Raw genomic sequence first — 24,927 nt, forward strand, 5'->3', positions numbered from 1 at the left:
GGTAACGGACGGTTTCACGGTTCGGTTTGAAAAGTCCCACCTATACTAGCCTCCATTGTTAATTTTGAAGGGGCTTCTATCGGATTTCACCGGTGGAAAGCCTCAACATTTATTTATTTTACGTTTTCTTTGTTTGTTGGTTATAATAATGTCTCCCTCGAAAAAAAGGGTTTATTTCCTTCGAAAGACAAGGTTTTATTTGCGCTTAATTGGGTCTCTAATTGTGCGGGGCTACGGTTGATGATGGATTAGATTCGGGTTACGAAATCAATACAAGATTTTTCTTTCTCACAAAATTATAAAGCGGCGACAGATCCATTCAAAAAGTTGTATGAGACAACGAATCGAAAATCTGTCAAAGTGTTATATCTATGTATTTGGATTCTTAGCCCTTCCCCGATTAATCCTTGTTTGATTTTGTTAAATTTGTTTTTATTGTAGATGTCGTATGACTTTATTTAATAATATTTAATGTCCTTTAAGACTTCTTTCACAAAAAAAAAAAAAAGCTCCTTAGACTAGCCCATGGGGCAGGGCCATGCTTGGGCCTTACTTTTTAAAATTTGAGCCTGGTCCAATTCAGCCAATAGTCTAAAGGCCATGGGCTTGGCCCACAGTCCGGCTCAAAGCTTCTTTCCGAACATAAGTCGTCCATCTTAGGAGTTAGGACTATTCACTTTTATGAGATTAGAGTAGCAATGATGAATTTATCTCCGTAATTAGACAATTAGACCTTTGATAACACTTTGATATTTTGATTATTTTTAAGATTTTCATGACTTAAAACAAAAAAAAATGGATAATTTGATCCAATTTCCAGTTTCCACAACTTGATTCTGGCAATTTAGCAATGATCATAGCTTCCATAACCACCCCACCACCCCACTCTCTCCCTTCCTCCGCCGCAACCACCACCACCAACAACAACCATGTCCACCACCTTCTCTCTCTCCTCAACCACTGCTCCTCCATGACTCAACTCAAACAAATCCACGCCCAAACACTGCGCACAACCCCACTTCACCACCCTAAACACCTCCACTTTCTTTACAGCAGACTCCTGCACTTCTCTTCTTCCTCTGACATTCACTATTCTCTTACACTTTTCTCCCAAATTCACAACCCTAATTCCTTCATTTGGAATACCCTTATCAGATCTTGCGCAATCAGTAATACCCATAGAAGACTAGCCTTTCAATTTTACTGTAACATGTTGATTGATGGGAATGTTAACCCAGATAAGCATACTTACCCTTTTGTTCTTAAAGCTTGTGCTTACTTGCTTGATGAATTTGCAGGTAAACAGATTCATACCCATGTTTTAAAACTTGGGTTTGGGTCTGATGTGTATGTTAATAACAGCCTTATTCATTTTTATGCTTCTTGTGGGTACTTGGATTGTGCACGTAAGGTGTTTGATGAAATGCCTGAACGAAGTGTTGTATCGTGGAATGCGATCATTGACGCGTTTGTTCGGTCCGGGGAGTTTGATGTGGCGTTGAGGTTGTTTAGAGAGATGCAGGGTTGGTTTGAGCCTGATGGGTATACACTGCAGAGTGTTATTTCTGCTTGTGCTGGTTTAGGAGCTTTGTCTTTAGGGGTTTGGGCTCATGCTTATGTTTTGAGGGTTTGTGATGCTAAGCTGGGTAGTGATGTTTTGCTGAATAATTCATTGGTGGAAATGTATTGTAAATGTGGGATGTTGGATTTGGCTAAGCAGGTGTTTGATGGGATGGTTAAGCGTGATGTTAATTCGTGGAATAACATGATTCTAGGACTTGCTATTCATGGAAAATCTATGTTGGCGTTGGAACATTTTGATGAAATGACGAATGTTGAGGGGATATTGCCGAATGCAATTACATTTGTTGGCATTTTAAGTGCATGTAATCATGGTGGCAAGGTTGAATTAGGTCGCGAGTATTTTGATAAAATGGTTAGATATTACTCCATAGAACCTCGGCTAGAGCATTATGGATGCTTGGTTGATCTTCTTGCTCGTGCAGGATTAATAGAAGAAGCTTTAGATATTGTAACGAACATGCCCATGAAACCTGATGTGGTTATATGGAGAAGTCTTCTTGATGCTTGTTGCAAGAAAAATAAAGGCATACAACTGAGTGAACAAGTGTTTGAAAAGATCCTTGAGGCTGAGGGAGAAACCTCCAGTGGTGTTTATGTGCTTCTCTCCAGGGTTTATGCCTCAGCATCTCGATGGGATGAAGTTGGTCTTATAAGAAAGTTGATGGCTGATAGAGGTGTAAAGAAAGAACCTGGCTGTAGTTCCTTGGAAATTAATGGCGTTCATCATGAATTTTTCGCAGGGGACACTTCTCACTCTCAAACGGAGGACATTTACCGGGTTCTGGATGTGATAAATGAGAAACTTCACTCGGCAGGATATAGGCCTGACATTTCACAAGCACCCTTGGTGGATGGTGAACATGAGGATCAAAAGCAAGATGCACTTAAGCTACACAGTGAAAGACTTGCCATTGCATTTGGACTCCTAAATCTGAAACCTGGTGTTCCCATTCGCATATTCAAAAACCTTCGTGTCTGTAATGACTGTCATGAAGTCACCAAACTGATATCTAAGATAATTGGTGTTGAGATTATTGTGAGAGATCGAGCTCGATTCCACCACTTCAAAGATGGTATTTGTTCATGTGCAGATTACTGGTAATATATGGTCTATTTGATACAATTTGTATAGTACTAATATCAGTTAGATCAGGTGGAAACAACTTTTGATGAAGAATGTATTTGTCTGAGGCTAATAAATACTTATACGAGTATACACAAGTACATATTAAAAACTTTAAACTAGCACAAAAATGAAATCTGGAGATACTGTCTAATGCTAATTTCTTTATTCATTTATTAATAACAAACACACACAGAAAACCAATCTCCAAAAGAACATATATATTAACAAGCAGCAACACAAAACTGCCAGAACATCATAGCTTCTACAAAAATCAGCTCAAGACCTGAAACATATGAAAAAATATATGGAGCACTTCAACTAAGTCACAGGCAACACCACAAAATCGGCGACTAACTTGCTTATGGAACCTGACTCCAGTATCGTACTATCGTCACTTGCTAAGGCTGCAATTACTTTCTGGATCATTCAACACTACAAGGCAAACCCTATATGAAACTTGAATATCTGCTGAATATGTATTAACATCTCATGCCCATGAACAGAACTCGATTTGATGAGCTTGTCATGAAATTCCCACTTTTGTGAATTCGTCTGCCACTGGAACATGAAAACATAACAGTGAATAAATTTAATTAGTCCCGCTATAGAATTTGTTCCAAAAGTTCATGCAGGAAAGATTGAAGTTGCAGGAGTCAGTAACTCAGATGGCTACACCTATTTTGCTCCGTACTTTTGCATACATGAAAATCCAACTTATTATTATATGTAATAAACATAAAAGTCACACATTGATATTGATGATTGATCTACAAACTTCAGTGTTTGGCTATTCAAAATATTTGTATATAGGTGAACCAGAGTCACAAAAACCAACAGCAAATTAGAATGTAAGCCAGCACCCATCCTGAATAGCAATTTGAATAAGCAGTTTCAATTGAAAGATGAACTAGTAAAGTAGTTAGAGCAATACAGACAACATTACATTGATACTCCGTATATGAAATTTCCCCATACCATGTATTCACATCAAATACAATCTTTACGATTGCCTTTTTACTATCCTGAAAGCACGACTTTCTCTAATTGTGAAGAGTGCAACCAGTTGAATATTAACAGCATATCCTTAAAGCAGATTTTCCATATGAAGTATAGCAAGTTTATCAGCTGACAGTGTGTGATAAAAACTCAACCAAACCCTTGCAGCGCTTTCATCCCATCTCATCTATAAATCAAAAGACACGGCCATGAATGACAAGGCTTACAAGAAAACTTGCAATGCCCAAACACCTCCCCAATCAATCTACAATACAATCTATTTAAGTACTGAACTAAGGAAAGATCACAGTCACATTTGTAATATAGTTTCCCATAGATAACTTTGGCAATCAAAGTCTAGCTATTTTCCTATTAGAAATAAAGTGGGAGAAAAGTGACTACTCGTGCAAACCCAATATGCCAAAGAATTTTTGAATGCAATCCAGTGATTCCAGTCCCAATGGTATTGTGTATCATAGCAAGCTCTTTAGCTATACCATAATGACAGTTAGGAACATTCTGACCCCAAGTCTTATAGCATCAACATGGAGGGAATGTAAGGGATGAATGGAAGGTGATATTTATACGAGTTCTATGCTTGTGAAACACTCTACTTTCTTGTTTTATAATAAGTAACATAGGAAGTATAAAGCAGTAGGCAAACATACATTAAACATGAGATATGACCAGAATAAGTGTTAACAAGATAGAGAAGAAAACTTACATCTCGATGTTGATGGAACCACAACAATGTGCATGGTTGTGTTGTTTGGAGGAAGTTGCAAGCGAAGGGGATACAATTTCCCATTCAAAGGGCTACGTGTGCATACTAAGATATTCTCAAGCCCAGTCTCTTCCTCCAATTTTTGAGTCAGCTCCGCAACACTGTGGCCTTTGAACGTAAAGGAGCTACCCTCTACACTATCATTAACACCACCATAGTCATCCGCAACATGGTAATAGATTACCCTACCATCCTGCTTAGGCGGTGAGTATGTCCCCGAGTCAGTTGACTGCAAAATTCAAAAACCCAAAATAAAATCAGCATTTCAGCACTCAAACAATGTACGAAGTATTAGGTAGATGCCCAATTTCTAATCAATCAACTATACAATATGAGTATATGACAAACCATTTTCTACAATACAGTGCTCACACAATTAATTTCCAATTTCAATTGAGTGTGAAAATGGAACATTCCCTCCCTATAAGCCTAAAAGGAATTTCTTTTGTTCATGTGTAAAGTGAGTCACAAGCAACTAAGCAAGTCACAAAAGGCACAATGATACAACTTTATTGTTTTTTTGTTCATTTGATCATAGTCTCAAACCTCAAAAGTTTAACTAACTAAAATTGTGTGAAAATGAAATATTCCCCCTAAAAGCCTAAAGCGACTTACAAGCAAGGGACAAAAAGTGCAATGATGCAAACAAGAATTAATCATAGTCTCGAACATTGAAAGTTTAACCAAGTAAAATAATTGATATTTGTTAAGCACATGTATCATTTTCTCATTCTTACTAAAAATAAAAAAAAAAAATAGAAAAAAAAAAAAAAAAAAAAAAAACATTAAAAATTACCTCTTGCCTGTTATACTTTTCCGACCCATTAGAAACCGAGCTCAAATCCGACCCAAAAGAATCCAAATGCTGAACCTTATTAACCTGTCCAAGACCCGAACCCGGAATCGGTTTCGCCTTGGGCTTCAAATCCTCCATCTTATAATCCGCATAATCCGAAATCTCAAGAATATCAACATCCCAAACCACCCAATCTTGAGTAGCAGTCCGATGAGGAACATCATGAGTAACAGAATTCCTCCAAGGCGGCAACCCACCATTGGCACGAAGATAATTCCCATACCTAGTCTTTAAACGAACCTGTGACCCATCCTTGGTGGGCTCCCACTCAACCGATGAGTCAAGCCTACGTGGCATTGACTGAACCACCTTCCGACCAGTCATCCCTAGCAAAAACGGCTGGTTCGATGCAGTCAAGTATTTCCCATAGCAGCTCTTGAGTCGGATCGTATGGTTCGAACCTTCAACCGGTTCTACGACCCATCTTGAGTTTCGGGCTGACCCGTTTCGTTCCTGTGAAACGGATTCTTGGTCTTCCTCTGCGATTAAGAATTTGTCGTGGTGGCTCTTTAATCGGACTGTTTTTGCGTTGTAGAACGAGTCCATTCCTGATCTCTGAAATTAATGGATCGATCAATAATCACTTCGTAAATAAGATGAAATAATTAATTTATAGAGCAGAGAAAGTGCAGCGGCGGTAGGCGGAAGAGGAGGTGGCGGAGGAAAGAGGGAAGAAGGTTTGAGAGAAATGGTGGAATTTGACCGAATCAAATACAAAGGAAAATCAAAGAGTACAGTTGTTATTATTACTAGGTTTTTTTTTTTTTTTGTAACATTGATGTCATAAAACTCATAATATTACATCACAACAAAATGTGAACTCATTACAACTTTCTACAGTGGTAACTGATAATTCTGCGGTGGTCGGTTTGTATTTTTGGGATATTACTGATTTTGTTGCTTAGTGTGTAAATAAATAATGACATTTTATGTTTTTTATTTTTATCTATTTTTAGGGAATTATTTACCTTTTGGTGTAATTTTAGGATAATATAAGAAAGAATATTCACAAAATGTAGATTTTGTATAAAAAAAATAAAATAAAAAAATAGTGGTATCAAAATTATGAAATCACAATGGGTATTCATTTTTATTCTCTGTCAAATTTGATGATTTAATGTTCATGGTATTTAACTTGAAAAAAATTAAATTGACCAACTCATAAACCCAATTTATTCGATCATAAATAAATACTTCTTACATACTTAGGGTCAAATCTAACCTGGCAGACATAAAATTCATTACTCATTATTTTCAGTAATGTTATTTGTAAAGGGCATATTAAGGCAATATTCACTTCACCTTAAAAAATAATATTTAGTAAAAATAATTTCAATTCAAGAAAAAAAAGTAACTTTAAAGAAGAAATTTAATAGAAAATTAATAAAAATAATGTCAATTCAGTAAAAATCAATTCAGTAAAATTATTTTCAATTTGGGCCCTATTCACTTCACATTAAAAAAAAATATCCAGTAAAAATAATTTTAATTCAGTAAAAAATAAATTCAGTTCAGCAAAAATAAGTTCAGTTCAGTAAAAATAAGTTCAGTTCAGTAAAAATTAGTAACTTTAAAAAAGAAATATACCCGAAAATCAGTAAAAAATAACTTTAGTTTAGTAAAAATAATTTCAGTACAGTAAAAATAATTTCAGTATAGTAAAAATAATTTCAGTTCAGCAAAAATAATTTAAGTTCAGTAAAAATAAGGTGAGGTGAACAGGGCCTTAGTAAAAATAATTTAAGTTCACCAAAAATAATATAAGTTCAGTAAAAATAATTTTAGTTCAGCAAAAATAAAATAAAGTGAACGGGGCCTAAGCTTTATTAAGGGGTCGTTTGATTGGATCATTTGGAATGGGTTGGAATAGAGTTAGAATCCATTCCATCTAGTTTTTTTGTTTGGTTGAGGTTTTTAGTAATGGAATCTCATACCCAAGGGGTTCTAACTCCTCTCATAAGTCATACCCATGGAATCTCATACCCACCCCTCCCCCTAAGATTCACAATCTATTCTATTAATGAAGGATAGAAACCATTCCAACAATAAACTAAACAAGTTTGGACTAGTATGAGTTTTAAAATCCATACCTCTATAGTATGAGATTACATACCAATTCATTTCAACTTGATGAACCAAATACCCCCTAATATTGATGTAATGACATCTAATTGATGATGATTATTACTATACAACTAAGGTTTTATTCATAAAACAAAAATTAAAATCAAATCAAATTTTTTGAACCGAACACAATGATAATAACCTACCAAATTAATTAATCATTTTTACAATTTGAATATTTTTATGCAAGTATATTTTCAAACCTTAAAACTTACTCAATTTGATTTGTTGTTAGTTTCGTAACAGTAATATGCAAAGCTTGCTTATTCCAAGAAATGATTCTAAAGATTTACTCGTACATACGGAGTAGTTTTGATGCAATTAGAACTTTGGCATCTTAACTTGTACCAATACCTCTCATTAAACTTCCACACCATATACGGATCGATTAGTTAAACCATGATATGGCTCAACGATATCAACTTTGGATATCCCATAACTTCATAATCCAACGCAAATAAAAATTATTAAACTATAATTTGTGTAAGATCAATTTGGTCATGTACTGTGAGCTTAATAAATTCAAGTATTAGTCTGAGCACTTATTAGCTTTTGCATAATTAAAAATAGATTTTCTAAAGCATCACCAAAGCAAAAAATCTATACCGCAATTTTCTAATAATAAAAACAGTCATCAAATCATTGTCAAACTAGACAACTGCCTCTTTTTTTTTTTTTTTTTTTTTTTTGGAAAAGAACTAGGACTCAAACTGCTAAATGCCTTTGTAAAACAAAAAGGTATAGTATCTAGAAGGTCACAAGAGAGTTGGGAATGATGTAACTTTAAACTTCAGATCCAATTTTCCACTCTTGAAATACTCCACATTCAACAATTCTTTGCTCTCTCGAGAGGGAACCTAAATGGCAACTTGGACATTTAATTTCAATTTAATCAATAAAAACAAGTAAAGGGCATGTTTTTGTCATTTCATTTTATTTATAAGAAAATGTTATACATAGTCCTTAGGGCTACATATAACTATTAAATACACACTAAAAAATCATATAAAATTAGGAAATCATTAAAATATAAACACTCATTACACTTATATACGCGTGTTTTTGTCATAAATTCCTAATTTTATATAATTCTCAAGAGTGTATTTAATGTTTATATATAACCCTTAGGGGTACATACTCCCTTCATTTTTGTTAATATATGGATCACTTTCATCGACACATTTGTCGAGATATAACTTTAACCATTAATACCTTTAATAATTGTCTGTTATTAAAAATTGTAAAATAGAAATTAAATTATGAAAATAAACTTTTTAAGTTTGTAACTAATCCAATGATGTATTACATAACAACATTTACTCAATTTATTATAGCAAAAAAATTAAGTTAAAGAGAGTATGTGAATAATGCATGAGTCAAAATGATGCAAATATTAAAAAATAGAGGAAATTAAATATTTTCCAATTAATTTATTCCATATATTCAATGAAAAAAAAAAAAAAACCCTATACTTCTAGCGTTGATACTTTTATTAGAAGCGAATATAGTATTTATATTTTTCAGTTCATTTTATGTTCGTTACTCTATAGTCTCTAACTTCGACTAGTATTACTCGGTAAAGGAAAATAATATAATACTGAGCAACGTCCGAACTATACTGTAGTTATGAAAAAGTATTATTGTGATGTTGTATTGATAATCAATTGGAGTTAGTAATCTCCTTCACCCTAATCTTTTAAATAATTGTCTGGCTATCCACAATGGTGACTTGGTGAGACCTTTTCAACAAGAAAGACGGGGAACCATACCACATGCTTTGCTTATCATGTATGTTAATTAATGTTTTCTACTTGTACCCAGTTTTGACGTTTTCAAGTGCACATTATTAGCATTTTACCAAACTCTTGATTAATCAAATTAGCGTTTTTTATATACAAACAAACATACCATAGATTATCTTTAAGATTATATTCTTTTTAATCATGGACTACTAGTGTGGGCACTTGACTTACAGTTGCCCTTCAATTATTGTTGCTTCTTTATCTTGTGTGCTTTGATTCGAATTGTTTATTCTATCAATTATTATTAGCTTAAGCATCCAATGATCATATTACTTGATTTTTTTTAACGACAATTCGACAGTGATACTAATCAATTCTCCCTCTAAATAATGTACTGTATATTTTATCTTTTTTATACGACTATGTTCTGTATATGATTTTTCTTTCATTAAGAAGTATTTCAATTACAATAAATTTTAACTTTTTCATTATAGTTCATCTAAAATATGATCGGACTTATTATAGTTAGTTTACAAAGTAAACAGACAAGTTTATACAACCAGCATAACTTCAAATAATGACACATCGACCAACATTTACTCCAATTAAGCATAATTATATACTTCAATGAAGTATCGTACATTCTAACAAACTTTTACTAAAATGGAATTGCATTTAAGGATTAGCTAGGGTAGTTTTATCAAACTTAAAAGGGGAAAAGTCTCAGTGGCTTGAACACTAGTATAGTGGTCCTATTTGTTTAAGCAAAGAAAAATTTGCTACTCGTTATATTCCCACCTGAAAATAGAAATAGTACAACAGTACTATGAAGTAGTGGTATGGTGTAACACGGTACGCAATTTAGTTAAAATCAATCAAGAGACGCAAAATGACAGCATCCTTATGAAAGGTCAGCAGACTAATATTCAAGAAAGTCAATAAAATTACAAAGTCACTCCATTTTTTAAGTCTTTGTAACAACCCTTTTTTAACTCAAATTCTTTTTTTAAACGCATTAGGAGTTCCCCTCATACGAGAGTTTCCTATGTTTCCTCTTTTTCTTACCCTTAAAAAAATGCATGAGCCACGAGTAATTGTACCGACACGTATGTACAATTGTTTAATCCTAAAGCATGATTCAACCAATTATATGAAAATATGTTTATTCCTTTATTTTATTATTATTTTTTTTTAATCTCCATTTAGCAGTGTTATAATCTTAATAAATTATATACCATCTAACATAAGGATTGATCATTGAACTTAGTTTGTTGAAAGTATGATACATAAATTAATGCTTAGTAATAAAATGATTGTTTTGGTAATGACCGAGGTCAAACTTTCAAGGGGGACGAAAAAACAATTATCAATACAAGTTTGCTAAGAATTGACCTGTATTTCACTCTAGAAAATTAGAGGATACTTGAGAAAAACTAAAAAGCCCTTACACCTCAATTATAATAAGCATTTTAACACCATTATTATTACACAATTACCTTATTAGCTTTATAATACTTATAAATAATAGGTTAAATAGGTCACATCATTTGCTTGACATATTAAATTCTTCAATTAACATTGAAAATTTGAAATGAATGAATGAATGAGTCACCATCAAGTGTTGATAATTAAGTTTTAATTGTTGTTAGAAATTATGTTCACATGCATGATCTCATCTCTAATCCATGTCCATGATCTCGTCTCCCATCCACATCCAAACATTAACATTTCTTTCTAAGTTTAATTAATATTTTTATTGTAATTGTCTTATTTTATACGAAGTTTTCGTAGTAAATTTCTATACCAAAGCATTTCCTTACATATATGTTTTGATATTTTCCAAAGTTTAAAGTCAATACTCAAGAAAAATCAACTGTACAATAATGTAAGAATCACACAAACAACCAAATTAGCAAACTCATCAAAATTAAAACAAGAGATACAATAAACATACCTTCTTGGTAAACAATTCTGTGGCTGGTGACATAATAGACCTCGTAGACATTGGTGTACCCGGGCATGACCCGCCAAAGTCGTCGGAAAAAACCGAATTAAAACTCGACAAAGGCGATAAGGCGTCGTTAAATGACCCGAGATCCGACGACGAAACGGGCTCAACATCCCAAAGGAGCCAAGCATTAGTCCCACCCGTAAGGGGTGAATCATGAGTAACAGAATTTCTCCAAGGTGGAGTCCCACCATTGGCCCGCAAATATTTTCCTTCTTTAGAACTTCTAAACTTGAGTTGAAACCCATCACATATGGGTTCCCATTCCACTCGACTTGGGTCGAATATGGATAGTTGAACGACCCGCTTACCCATCATCCCTAAAAGAAATGGACTATCGGATGCGGTCAGGTAGAGCCCTGAGTTGAGGTTCTTGAACCTGACCGCATCCCGGTTAGTCGAACACGGTTCGACAATCCAAACAGCTCGTTGAGACGAGCCGTTTCGGCTTTGTCGAACCGATTCATCATTCTCGTCTGCTACTAAGAACTTCTCTAGGTGACTCCTAAGCTTCACTGCCCCTGTTTTTACTAGAAGGTCCATTTATGTATATGATCACAAAATAAAGGTTGTTGTATGTTTAAAAAAAAAACAAAGATTGCTATAATATATGGTGGAAGCCAAAAAAGATAAAGCGTCAATTTGGATGGGCTTTGCTTGTTGTATTAGAATGATTTGTTAATTATAGGTGTGTTTTATTTAACAGCAATTGACAAATAAAAAAGTGTTGAAATTAGATGACTTTTATAAGTTATTACCAATTAAAAGGTTGACATGAAACTTCGAGGTTGGGTCATGGTAATTTCCTAATTGATGGTTTAATCATCTTTTGTCCAAATGTTTCGAGAAACCCACTTATGACCGTGGTTGCCAAGTACATGGCCCGATGGATTATGACTAGTAAACAAATTCAGAATTATGGTTTAACTATTCATGAAGGAATTGATTAATTATATTAACTTAATAAAAGAAATACCCTAATTATTTAGTAGGGGGAGTGTACACTATAGGGTTAATTATACATATGTCCTCATTAGGAGTATTATAATCAATATTTTATTATATGTCCTTATTGGGAGTATTATAATCTTAATAAATACAAAGTATATTAATATTGCCCTTATTGGGAGTATTATAATTAATATTAATATATTTTCTCAATTACTTATATTATTTATTTGTCCCTCTTTAACTAGTTTTTCTTGTTTCTTCTTTTATGATGTTACAATTTATTTGTGCTATGAATTACGGAGTGCTTAATTTTATTTTCTAAGCTACTTGAATCAGCCTTAGTTTTGTCATAATTTACCCATTTATTTATTTTTTCTCTCTTTATTACATTGCATATTTTGGTTTTCAAGCGAGCATTTTCTTGTAAGGAAGTTGTACTTAAGTTTTTTTGTACTCTATGTAACATTGGAGCTAGTAAAGCTCCTCTAAATAGCTTTGTAATCTTTTATTCCGTTAATATTAAGCTCATGTTAAAAAAAAAATTAAATAAATAAAAAAAAAAGGTAAGATTGATATTACATGGTAAACTTATTTTTCCCTAAGTAGATTATTAAGATTAAAATTGAAAAAATTCTACCAAGCCAAATTGTGCACTGTATTTTAGGACAAAGACTAGGTTAGTTCCCGTGCCATGCACGGTAATTTTCAATAACCATTATTAAACTACGATTATAATTAGTTTTTTTTATAAACATTCTAAATATATAGCTGACAAATTTTGATTATAATAAAAGATTACAAAAGATATATTAGATATAAAATGATGTAGAATGATTAAAATTATGTTAATAAATTTTTTTAAAGCTATATAAATATTTGTGTTAAACATATGTCAAATATTTTTTTATTTTAAGTAATTATATTGTATAAGATTAGGGAATTAATTTTGTATAAGATTTGTTTCTTTAATTGAATTTTATTCAGGGAAAAAAAAAAAAATCTAAGGACACACCAGAAGATGACAAGTGTCATTGCTAGTGTGTCTTTTAGTATATTATTATTGATTGGCACGTGATCTAGAAGACGGGTATTTATAGGGGTGGGGAGATGGTGTACTTGTTTGGAAGAACCATGTTGCATTGTTTTTTTTTTCACCCTTTTTCGTTCGATTGTAATTTAATAATTATGGACATTATGGTGTACGTATTAATTTGATATTCTTACTACACCAAGTGTGTTTAGTTCAACTTAACTCTAAAAAAAAAAGAAAAAAAAAATACAAGTTCCAATAAGTTTAATTTCCAATTATTAAAAATTGAAACAAGTCAAATTCGTCATTTGAACATAAAACACCCTCCATGACTACTTGCTTTCTTTATTATGTACTAGAGACGTATGTTAGGGTGGGTGGCTTTCACTCCAGTGGAAAAGAAGAAGGCAATGCAAGTGGTAACAAGCAGAGCGAGTTTAAAGTATACATGTTTGAAGGAACCATGAAGAGGCCGGGAATTCGAAGACTTTATGGACAGGAGAATAGTATTTCCTTTATTTTTTTAATCGCAATGTGGTTGGATGACATGCATGCATTTGTATCATGTTGTTTTAGAACATGAGAGAAATTATAGAAAAAAAAAATATAGGAGATAGAATACATAGAACCCCAGTGATCACTGAAGAATGTAAGTGGAAATCATTGTCCAAATTAAATAAATTAGATTTGCAATTTTCTAAAAAGGAACACGTTGGATTAAAAAAAACAAAGGAAAATTCTACATAGTAACCTCGTTTTTTTTCACTACGCTGTGACATAACATATATGACTTTCTACGCTGTAACCCTAAATTACGAAAAGTCACTATATGGTGACCTCGCCGTTAAACTGCCGTTAGTTGCTTCTGTTAACTTTAATTGGAGTGCGTACAGGTAGTCTGTTATTAGTTTTGGGGGGAATATTTCCCTCCAAAAAAGCCACCTCTTCCCCCCCCCCCCTCCTTTCTTCTTCTTCTTCCTCCTTTTATAAATCCCTTGATTTTTTTTTCCTTTTTTTCTAGGGCTCCATTGTAGGTAATTACAGTTTCAATTGAAACAAGAAGCCATGTCCAGTTCTCGCTGCTCGTTCCCCTCCAATTCATCATGTTCCTTGCAATTCTTGAGCCCACAATATTTTTGCAACCCTCCAAAACTAGCGAAGGTGAAGATTTCAACAACAACTCGCAACCCTAGGAAAGCGTTCTTTAAGTGCAACGATTGCGGCTTTTTCAAGTGGATGGATGAAGGTGATGTGCAGGGTCTTGAAGCATTGAGGGCTGATGAAACCGAAATTGCATCTCTGAAGGAGAAAATAATAGAGTTGATTAGCTACATTAGGGGAAGTAGTTAAAATTGGTGTTTTTATGTATGTTGTGTTACTCATAATTGTGCTGTTAAAAAGTGTGGGGTGAAGTGATTGTAATAGAAAGATTGTTGTTACTTTTATGTGTTAATGAAATGGGTGGAAAAACCTTTTTTTTTTTAGTTCAATGAAATTTCAATTTGTTTTAGTTGTTATAGTAATAATATAATGAATTCCACAATACAACAATCATAAATAGACAACATATATAATACTAACAGCCCAATATATACATAATGTTAAAAGTTTGACAGCCAACATCTAACATCAGATTTTAACACCCAAAAAATCATCCAACATTTCCTACCATAAGTTTCACAGCCCAAAACATAATCACATCTTATATGAGGCTTTAAATACAAAATTCAACCAAGTTTGTTCCCAAAAGAAGCTTGAAAATATTAACAGTAGTTTAAATGTGTCCCAAAAAAAGCCATTGTCGTGCTCAAATCATCCTTGACCTATAGGAACACAGGGGCTCATAGCATGGCAAGTTTGTTCACTATATTTTGCCTTTTAGAAGCTGTAGTTGGGGTAGGCTGAGAGAAAGGCCCTTTAGTAGCAGGAGGCTCTCTGTTTTTGTTCGTAGATGGTAGCACAGGTTGGCTTGAGCACTCTGCATTTGACTGAGTTGAGCTGGTAACAATCATCTACTCAATCAAGTTGAAATCCATCTCACTCTGGCTGGTTTGCTGCCTTGTTCTCTTGCCCTTTGTTGCACTAGTGGGTGCCTTACCTTGCTGCTCCAGAATCTCCTTTTTAGTCAAACCACCCTTGCAAGTAGCAGCATTATGCCCATGTTGTTTGCATTTCTTGCACTGAACAGTAGCAGACCTCTTCCCTTTTCTCTTCTCTCCTTCTTTTGTTCTCCTATTTCTGGAAGGTCTGCCAACACTTCTTTTCATTGGAGGTGGGACTAGTTTGGGAACATCCATGTCAGGCTATTGCTCAGGGGATAGAATGGGCAATATATTCCCACTGTATGTCAACTTATACCTAGCCACAGAGTACCATTCCTTCACAAAATCATTTGGATCTTTCCCAACATCAAGTATGGCCCTAATTCCATGCCTACATGGAATGCCACTTACTTGCCATTTACCACAAACATAGGACCAGTTGTTCAATGACATTGGGAGCATACTTCTTCAATCAAACACTTCATACTCTCCCCTCCCAGAAGGATATGCATGGAATAACCTAGATTCTTTAGTGAAAGCCCTAACCCTCTCTCTAATGTTAGGACAAATTTCTTCCTCCACCCATTGCTCAGCCAGCTGTTGCCTTGTAGCATGCCTAACCATAGCAATCCTCCTAATTCCTGTCATGGTATAAAAAGATTAGTGAAGTCAATAATCAAAGACCAACATATATACTGATGGTGTTAACAGATATGCTATACCTTCAAGTAGTGTTAGGATGGGATAACACCTATCTACACCAATAGTGTTGTTGAAACTTTTAACAAAATTGTTGGTATTCTCATCAGAAGACAGTTAGGGGTCAAATTTCCTCTTTGTCCATGTATCAAGGGGCCTTACCTCCTTAAACCACTTCACGGCTCCAAGTCCAGCAGTAGACTGTATTTTTTGTAGAGCTTTTTTGAAACTGAAGGCAGAGTAGGCATTAGTCACCCCCCAAAACAGTTTGTGCATCAGGATACCTGGGTAATCATCTTTGAAATTTTTGCATAATTTCCTTGCACAATATCTTCTAGGAAATTTTGGCCACACTTGATCCAAACCAAGGTCAATTCCCTAGCACAGATAAAGACACATTAGTTAAACTAACTATGATAATTAAAATACACACAACTTAGTCTTAATTTGCATAGAGAAATAAAAACCTTCTGCCTATCTGACATTATAGTCCAGTCAATCCTTCCTGTGCCAGTGAGAGTGTTCTTAAGGTGATGAAAGAACCAAGACCAGCTTGTCTTGTTCTCTGAATCTACTACAGCTACTACAACTGGGAAGATTTCATTATTCCCATCTAAAGACACAGCTGATAATAAAATTCCTCTATTATTGCCTTTCAAATGGCAACCATCAACACCAACTAAGCCCCTGCATCCCAGAATTAACCCTTCAAACTGTGCTGTAAAGCTGATGAAAATAGACTTGAATTGGACTGGGTTTCTCTCCTTCAGCAAATGATAGAACTCATTGAGATTGTGATATGACTCATCATGCCCTCCCTGAATGAGGTCCATTGCAATACTCTTCATTTTGTATAGGGATGAGCAAGCCATTGTAATACCAAATCTTTCCAAAAGTAATTGATTAAGTGCTTTCGCTTTGATATCCGGGCTGGCTCTAATATCTTCCAACAACTTCTGAGCTGCCCACTTGCAATTACACATTGGATTATTGACCATGTTCAGGTCACATGTATGCCCATGCTTTATGCTCTTTATGGCCCAAGTAAACCCATCAATGAGTATAGTAGCATAAATCCTCCACTTGTATCTGCTGTCAGCACATTCAGCAGTGTATCTGTCATGTTCAGCTTTCCTCCCCTACCACTCCTACCTTCTGATATAGTTTGGAATTACTGACTATGTGGAACAAACAAACCCTTAAGCTTTGCAATGTTGTTGGGCAATTTCTTACCATGAGGAAAGAGAAGTACTCGCCTTTGGCAAGTTCTAGTTTTTCTAGTAGGCTCATATGGGGGTTCATTTTGGTTATTTTGTGGTGGTCTCAATGGTGCCTGCCTAAGATTTGGGCTGGAGTTAGCTTGCAATAGTCTTGGACTTCTTCTGTGTGCAGGAGAAAGCATTTGAGATTCAGAGTTATTTCTATGAAAGAAATCATCATCACATAGTGTGATATGTGGGGGAGAATAAGGGGATATTTCTTCTAACATCCTAGGTAACCTCCTAGGTTGACTGAATAAGGGGGTAAACTTTTGGGTGACAAGGAATCAGTAAACTTGGGCTCCCCCTAACAGGTTCTACTATATTCAAGGTCCCTGGTCCACTACAAGGGTGTTCAGCTTATGTAGGTTTTGTGTTTTTTTCAAGTGGTTAATTTTGGTCTGAAATTCTTGGGCGGGCCTGGATTGAAGGTGCCTAATTTAGAAGAAACTGGTTTAGATGTGTTTGGGTTAGATGGGCTTGCTTCATTTGGGCTTGTGAAAGGTGGTTCTGGACAAGCAGAAGATGGCCTAGCAACAAGAGGTGGGCCAGTAGCAGAAGATGGGCCTGTGGCTGATGTATTCATTATATATAGTATTTTATCCCCGTCCCGTGATCATAGTTAGGAGTATTTTTGACTCTTTAGAGCCAATTTTATTACTAATATGCGTTTTCTAGTGTTTTCGTAGTTGTGGAATTATTCTACAGGAAACTGCAGATTTGGAACATTTTCCGGCACTTAGTGGAGCCACCGCGAGCATTGGAGACAAGACGCATTTCTATGATCGTATTCCGAAGCCCATGACCGTATTTGAGGAATCAATCCGGTGATTAAGGGCTCGATGAAGTGAATAGGAGCTCGGGCAAGTTGGACCTATGAAGAAGTTTAGTTTTGGGCCAAGAAGTGTGAAGCCCAATTGAAAAGAAGAATATAAGGTCTGCCCAAGCATCCGCCCGACCGGGCAAAGGTTCGCCCGGATGCGCGCCCGACCGGGCCCGAGCTACGCACTTAAGATCAAAAAGGCGCGCCCGGCCAGGCGGTGCCTCACCCGACCGGGCGCGTGATTTATTAAGATATTTTAATTTATTGTCTTTTTCTTTATTTAGATTTAGTTTTTTAGTATAAATACGTTTTGAGCTTATTTTTGCGTTTTTACGCTTTTCATGATCCATTATTCCTTTTTCTTGATTCTAGATTTAGTTTTTAAGCTTGTTCTTGATACTATTGTTCTCTCTACACTCCTTAATTTATGCAATTCATTATTTCCTTTAATTTTGGTAACGATTTCTTCCCTCTTTACTTTCAGTAATTTGATTGCTTTGATTTAATCATGTCTTGTTTAATTATTATGTTTGGCTTAGTTTTATTTATGAGTGAGTAGACTTATTTCTAGGGTTGTAGGGATCCATGAATAATACGAAGGGGTAATTTATTATTATTTATTATTTGATGATTGGTTAATTTCCTATTGATTGATTTAATGCTATGCAATTAGATTAGGCCTGGTTTAATTGTATGAGTCATGCAATATTGATTCGAGATTCGACAGATGAGAATTGATGTTTAGGCTTAGTTTCAATAGGCATGTTAATCTATTAATGGTTAGGTCGAGATTCGAGAGATGAGATTTAATACCAGTAGATTAATTATGTGATTATAATACGTGGCGACAGCTCTTTATAATCTGGTTAATTTATGCATTGATAATAGATCGTATGTTTTACCCTGGAGTATTATTTATTGGTGAACCTATACCCTAGATCTTTTTAATATTGATTGTTCCACTATTTCATTTGCTTAGTTAGTTATTAGTTTGATTCCCTCAAATGAAAATTTGGTTACTTAATAATTTAAATTATAATTGTTGATTAGGAATAGAAGAACACTGTTTCCCTGTGGATTCGACCCTACTTCCCTATCTACTTTAGTTAGAGGACTTAGGAACTATTTTTGATTAGGTGATACGACTTGAGCCTGTCAAAATTTGGCGCCGTTGCCGGGGAAATGGTTTTATTTTTATTTCTGATTATTTTTGTAGTCTAAATTATTTTATTTCGTCTCAGAGAACGCAAGTTATTTGGGACAGTTTCTCATACTTGTTTGTTTAGTTCTGTGTTTATGCCCAGGAGTTCTAGATCAGGTTACATTCCGTTTGACCCAGAGATTGAACGTTCCTTTCATAGACAGAAGAACCTTTTTAGACAGGTACGAGCTACTTCCGAGGGTACTATACCTTTGGAACCACCATCTGATTCTAGTGATACAGAAGTTTATTCAGAACTAGAAGTAGAGATGACGCACCAACCACCTCGCAAGCTCAACGATTATTCGCAGCCGTCCCTAGCAGATTTCCCACATCTTACTCCTCCACCTGCCCTCGAAGGAGTACAATTTGAAATCAAGCCCCAGTTTATTACTATGATTGAAAGGAAGCAATTTAACGGAGCTAACGGTGAAGATCCAAATCTTCATATTTTAGATTTCTGCCAGTATTGCAATACTATTAGGAAAAATGGGATCACGCAGGACCAAATCAGGGAGATTCTCTTTCCCTTTTCTTTGTGTGGTAAAGCTAAATTGTGGTATAATGGATTGAATAGAATTGCTCTTGGTATTACTAACTGGGATACTCTTGCTTTGAATTTTTATAATAAATATTACCCTGCAGAGAGAACAACTCTACTACGGAGTTCAATCCAAAATTTTTCCCAAGAGATTGATGAAAGCTTATATGAGGCTTGTGAAAGATTTAAGGATTTGCAGAGAGAGTGTCCCCATCATGGATAGCAGCAGTGGCAGCTTATCCAAGCTTTCTACAATGGGCTTGGAAATTCATCTAGATCAATCCTTAATTCGACAGCTAATGGAAGATTTATGAATCTTCAAGAAGATGTAGCAGGAACAGTAATTGAAGAGATGGCAATCCATAATTCTCAATACGGGAATCCTAGAGGTTTCGCTAACAAAGGAAAACATAATGTTGATTCAGTATCCTTTTTGCAGGCTCAATTAGCCTCTATTTGTTAGAAATTAGATAATCTTAGTATTGCTATTCCTGCTCCTGTATCTAATGTTTCTGCTGTCAATAATATTAACGATTCTTTTTGTGAAAATTGTGGAATTGTAGGACATTGAGAACAAGAATGCAGGAGTTCCATGGAGCAAGTTAATGCTTTCCAAACCTATAGGCACAATAACCCATACTCCAACACTTATAATCCTGGTCTCCGAGACTATCCAAATCTTTCCTACAGGAGTACCAATGTGCTAAATCCTCCACCTCCACAACAACCACAACAAAAATATTATCAACCTCCCAACCAAAGGGCCCAATTACAAAATCCACCTCCATCCACTACCCTGCCTTGTCAGAAATTAGAACTATGTTAGCAAGTATACAAAAACATATGCAGAGTAGAGATACACAAATTGATTCCCTTGTAGCCCATAATAAAATTATCAACAATCAAATTGCGCAACTTTCTGCTACTCTACAAAATCGCCAACAAGGAACCCTGCCATTGCAGCCAGTACAACCTACAGATCATGCTAATGCAATTACTCTGAGGAGTGGTTCACAATATGATGGGACTCTTATGCCCACAGATGATGAACCTGTCATATCTAATAATGCTAGCTCTGATTCTGTTGTTTTAAATGAGTTTGTTTCTAGCCCTGCAGGGCTGCAGGGTAAAACTAATACTTCAATTGATGATGCATTGCAGGGTAATACTAAACCCAAAGATGGAGAGGTAGAGAAACCTGTCATCAAGCTACCATTCCCCAATAGACAATTGAAGACAAAATTGGATAAGCAATTTGGTAAGTTTCTGGAGGTAGTAAAAAATCTGCAGGTAACAGTTCCTTTCACAGAGCTAATTACACAAGTTCCTGCATTTGCTAAATTTATGAAAGACATTTTGACTAGGAAAAGAGCCTTTAATGAGGTAGAGACTGTAGCTTTCACAGAAGAATGTAGTGCTTTACTACAAAATAAATCCCCGCCTAAATTAAAGGATCCCGGTAGTTTTTCTATACCTTGTCATATTGGTAATGTCTTCATAGATAAAGCATTATGTGATTTGGGTGCTAGTGTTAGTATTATGCCATCGTCTATATGTGCAAAACTTAATATGGGTGATTTAAAAGTGACAAATATTACCCTGCAAATGGCATATCGTTCTGTTAAATATCCCTTAGGTATTTTAGAGGATGTCCCTGTCAGAGTAGGAAAATTTTATATCCCTGTTGATTTTGTTGTTTTAGACATGGCTGAGGATACACAAATTCCTATAATTTTAGGAAGACCTTTTTTCCACACTGCAGGAGCCATTATTAATGTGAAAAATGGAAAACTCACCCTTTCTATAGGAGATGATAATATCACTTTTAATTTAGGGAAGGTTTTAAAAGGTCCTATGCTAGAGGAAAATTGTTGTAGTATTGAAATTATTAATGTGATTGACATTATTTGTGAAGATAGCTTACCACAGGTCCTTGCAAGGGATCCCTTGGAGGAAGTACTTTGTGGTGAATTTACTACAGGAGATGCTGGTATTTAGAGCAAGGAGGTGGATGCTATAGAGGCAGCTCTCTCCCTTGAAGAGCTAAGCCCTAAGGAAAATTTGAAGGTAGAAAAATTAATTCAGGAACTAAAACCTGCAGAGGTAAAGAAACCTGAATTAAAACCTCTTCCTTCTCATTTAAAATATGTTTTTCTTGATGAGCAGAAATTACACCCCGTGATCATCAGTACTGCACTTGATGACCCACAGATTTCCCAACTTTTAACGGTTCTTAGAACCCATAAGAGGCCCCTGACTTCTGTATGCACAGGATACACTTGGAGGAGACTCACAAGCCTTGTATTCAACCCCAGAGAAGGTTGAATCCTAATATGCAGGAAGTAGTCAAGAAAGAGGTGATGAAACTATTTGATGCAGGTATTATTTATACTATTTCTGATTCAAAGTGGGTTAGTCCTGTGCAGGTAGTACCTAAAAAGGGTGGGATGACTGTAATAAAAAATTATAAGAATGAATTAATTCCCACTAGAACTGTGACAGGGTGGCGTATGTGTATTGATTATCGTAGGTTAAATATCGCCACTGAAAAGGATCATTTTCCCCTACCCTTCATTGACCAAATGCTTGAAAGGTTAGCTAATCATAAATTCTTTTGCTATTTAGATGGGTACTCTGGATTTTTTCAAATTCCAATTCACCCTGATGATCAGGAAAAGACCACTTTTACTTGTCCCTATGGTACCTTTGCATATCGCAGGATGTCATTTGGCCTATGTAATGCCCCTACTACTTTTCAACGTTGCATGATGAGTATTTTTTCTGAATTCATAGAGTCTATTATGGATGATTTTAGTGTGTATGGGTCTTCATTTGATGCATGTTTAATAAATCTCACTAAATTATTGAAAAGATGTGAAGAATGTAATTTGGTCCTAAATTGGGAAAAATGTCACTTTATGGTGACGGAGGGAGTAGTTATTGGTCATATCGTATCTGATAAGGGTATACAGGTGACAAAGCTAAGATTTCTGTGATTGAGCAATTACCTCCACCAGTTAATGTTAAGGGGGTTAGAAGTTTCTTAGGTCATGCGGGGTTTTATCGTCGCTTATCAAAGATTTTTCTAAAATTGCTAAACCACTAACTCAGCTTTTATTAAAAGATGCCCCTTTTGATTTTACTAATGAGTGTCTTGAGGCTTTTAACAGGATTAAGCAGGCTTTAATATCGGCACCTATCATATGTGCTCCCGATTGGAATTTACCTTTCGAGATTATGTGTGATGCTAGTGATTTTGCAGTTGGAGCCGTGCTAGGACAGAGAAGGAACAAAGTTCTACATGCTATTTATTATGCCAGTAAAACTTTGGATGAAGCCCAAGTCAATTATGCTACCACGGAGAAGGAGTTTCTTGTTGTTATATATGCTTTAGAAAAATTTAGATCATATCTAGTTGGTTCTAAAATAATTGTTTTTACTGACCATGCAGCTCTGAAATATTTAATAGCCAAGGCAGAAACTAAGCCTAGGCTCCTCCGTTGGGTTCTCTTGCTCCAAGATTTTGATGTGGAAATTAAAGATAAAAAGGGAGCAGAGAATGTTGTAGCAGATCACTTGTCTCGGATCAGGTATGATGATGGTAAGGATTCTCTCCCTATAGATGATTCTTTCCCTTATGATCACTTGTTCGCAGTTGTAGAGCAACACCCTTGGTATGCAGATTATGTTAATTATTTAGTGGGTGGTACTCTACCTCCTGACTTGTCTTATCAACAGAAAAAGAAGTTCCTTTATGATGTTAAACATTATTTTTGGGATGATCCTTTTTTGTTTAAAGAGTGTCCAAATGGCTTATTTCGCAGGTGTGTTCCCGAATGGCAAGTTCACGGAGTACTTATTAGCTGCCACAACTCGCCCTATGGTGGACATCATGGCCCTGCCAAGACAGTTGCCTACCATGATCAAGGATGCTCAATCCTTTGTCATAGCTTGTGATTCTTGCCAGAGAACTGACAACATCTCGCGGCGGCATGAGATGCCCCAAACAGGTATTTTAGAAGTTGAAACTTTTGGTGTTTGGGGTGTTGATTATATGGGTCATTTTCCCTCTTCAAAAGGGAATCGTTATATTCTTGTCGCCGTTGATTATGTTTCTAAGTGGGTAGAAGCCATTGTCACTCCTACCAATGACTCCAAAGTGGTTCACAAATTATTTAAGAAAATTATCTATCCTAGATTTGGGGTCCCTAGAGCCGTTATTAGTGATGAAGGATCTCACTTTCATGAAAAGAAGTTAGATACCCTTCTCAAAAAGTACGGAGTCTACCATAGGACAGGTTTAGCCTACCATCCCCAAACTAGTGGGCAAGTAGAGGTTTCTAATCGTGAAATTAAAGCTATTCTACAAAAAGTGGTAGCAAAGTCTAGGAAAGATAGGAGTGATAAGTTAGATGACACCCTTTGGGCATGTAGAACTGCATTTAAGACCCCTATTGGTACTTCTCCCTATAAACTAGTGTACTGGAAAGCATGTCACCTCCCAGTGGAATTAGAGTATAAGGCTTATTGGGAAATCAAAGAGCTTAATTTAGATGCTAAGTTAGCAGGAGAGAAAAGGTTACTTCAACTTAATTAGTTAGATGAGTTTAGGTTGCAGGCCTATGATAGTGCACGTGTCTATAAGGAGAAAACTAAGAAATGGCATGACAAGATGATCCTTCCGAGAGAATTTAAAGAGGGTGATAAGGTTTTGTTATTCAATTCTAGGCTTAAACTGTTCCCAGGAAAGTTAAAGTCAAGGTGGTCAGGTCCTTTCACTGTTAAAAGGACAAATAAATTCGGTTCTGTTGAATTATATGATGATCGCGGTGGTTTCTTTAAGATAAATGGTCAACGATTGAAATTATATCACGACGGGGCTACGATAGGTGCAGTTGAATTACTACACCCAACCGATCCGTCATCATCTCGATTAACTTATGGTAAGACGGTCGTGCGGGACCTTGATAAACCAGCGCTTTGCGGGAGACAACCCGTATTTTTCTCTATTTTTTTTTCCCTTTAATATTTTTTTTTTGGAGAGGACGAGAAAGGGAACTAACGTATTTTAGAGTATTTTTAAGCAGGTAGGAGAACAAAGAGTTAGCCAAAATTTCGAGAAAATAAGAAACGTTGACATACGGAAAATTCAGCCTCGCGC

General features: G+C 35.5%; 2 protein-coding genes and 1 long non-coding RNA gene across 3 annotated transcripts; 1 reads left to right on the top strand and 2 right to left on the bottom strand.

Moving 5' to 3' along the window:
* The first annotated feature begins 519 nt into the window (after positions 1–519).
* LOC110698042 (pentatricopeptide repeat-containing protein At1g59720, chloroplastic/mitochondrial-like) lies at positions 520–2,706 on the top strand. The gene has a single exon (XM_021875448.1). The coding sequence runs from the start codon at positions 851–853 to the stop codon at positions 2,684–2,686; it is 1,836 nt and encodes a 611-aa protein (XP_021731140.1). The 5' UTR covers positions 520–850; the 3' UTR covers positions 2,687–2,706.
* Positions 2,707–2,838: 132 nt separating this feature from the next.
* Positions 2,839–11,970, bottom strand: LOC110698043. The gene is made up of 4 exons (XM_021875449.1): positions 11,167–11,970; positions 5,287–5,901; positions 4,431–4,719; positions 2,839–3,268 (listed from the first exon to the last, which is right to left on the bottom strand). Exons 1-4 carry the CDS (start codon positions 11,761–11,763, stop codon positions 3,234–3,236), a joined length of 1,536 nt encoding a protein of 511 aa, XP_021731141.1. The 5' UTR covers positions 11,764–11,970; the 3' UTR covers positions 2,839–3,233.
* A 2,068-nt stretch (positions 11,971–14,038) lies between these two features.
* On the bottom strand, positions 14,039–18,677 carry LOC110698044. Its single transcript, XR_002506642.1, has 2 exons — positions 15,966–18,677; positions 14,039–15,884 (listed from the first exon to the last, which is right to left on the bottom strand). It is a non-coding gene; the product is annotated as an uncharacterized LOC110698044 (long non-coding RNA).
* Between the last annotated feature and the right edge of the window lie 6,250 nt (positions 18,678–24,927).

This window comes from Chenopodium quinoa, unplaced genomic scaffold (genome assembly GCF_001683475.1).
Source record: "Chenopodium quinoa cultivar QQ74 unplaced genomic scaffold, ASM168347v1, whole genome shotgun sequence".
In the NCBI taxonomy this organism is placed as follows: domain Eukaryota; kingdom Viridiplantae; phylum Streptophyta; class Magnoliopsida; order Caryophyllales; family Amaranthaceae; genus Chenopodium; species Chenopodium quinoa.

Excerpts from the sequence above, each read along its gene's own strand:
- LOC110698042 (XM_021875448.1), top strand. The coding sequence starts at position 851 with ATGATCATAGCTTCCATAACCACCCCACCACCCCACTCTCTCCCTTCC.
- LOC110698043 (XM_021875449.1), bottom strand. The coding sequence starts at position 11,763 with ATGGACCTTCTAGTAAAAACAGGGGCAGTGAAGCTTAGGAGTCACCTA. Across the intron at positions 5,902-11,166 it reads CAGAATTGTTTACCAAGAAG|AGATCAGGAATGGACTCGTT; the intron begins GTATGTTTATTG and ends CATTAATTTCAG. Across the intron at positions 3,269-4,430 it reads GGTTCCATCAACATCGAGAT|TGGCAGACGAATTCACAAAA; the intron begins GTAAGTTTTCTT and ends TTCATGTTCCAG.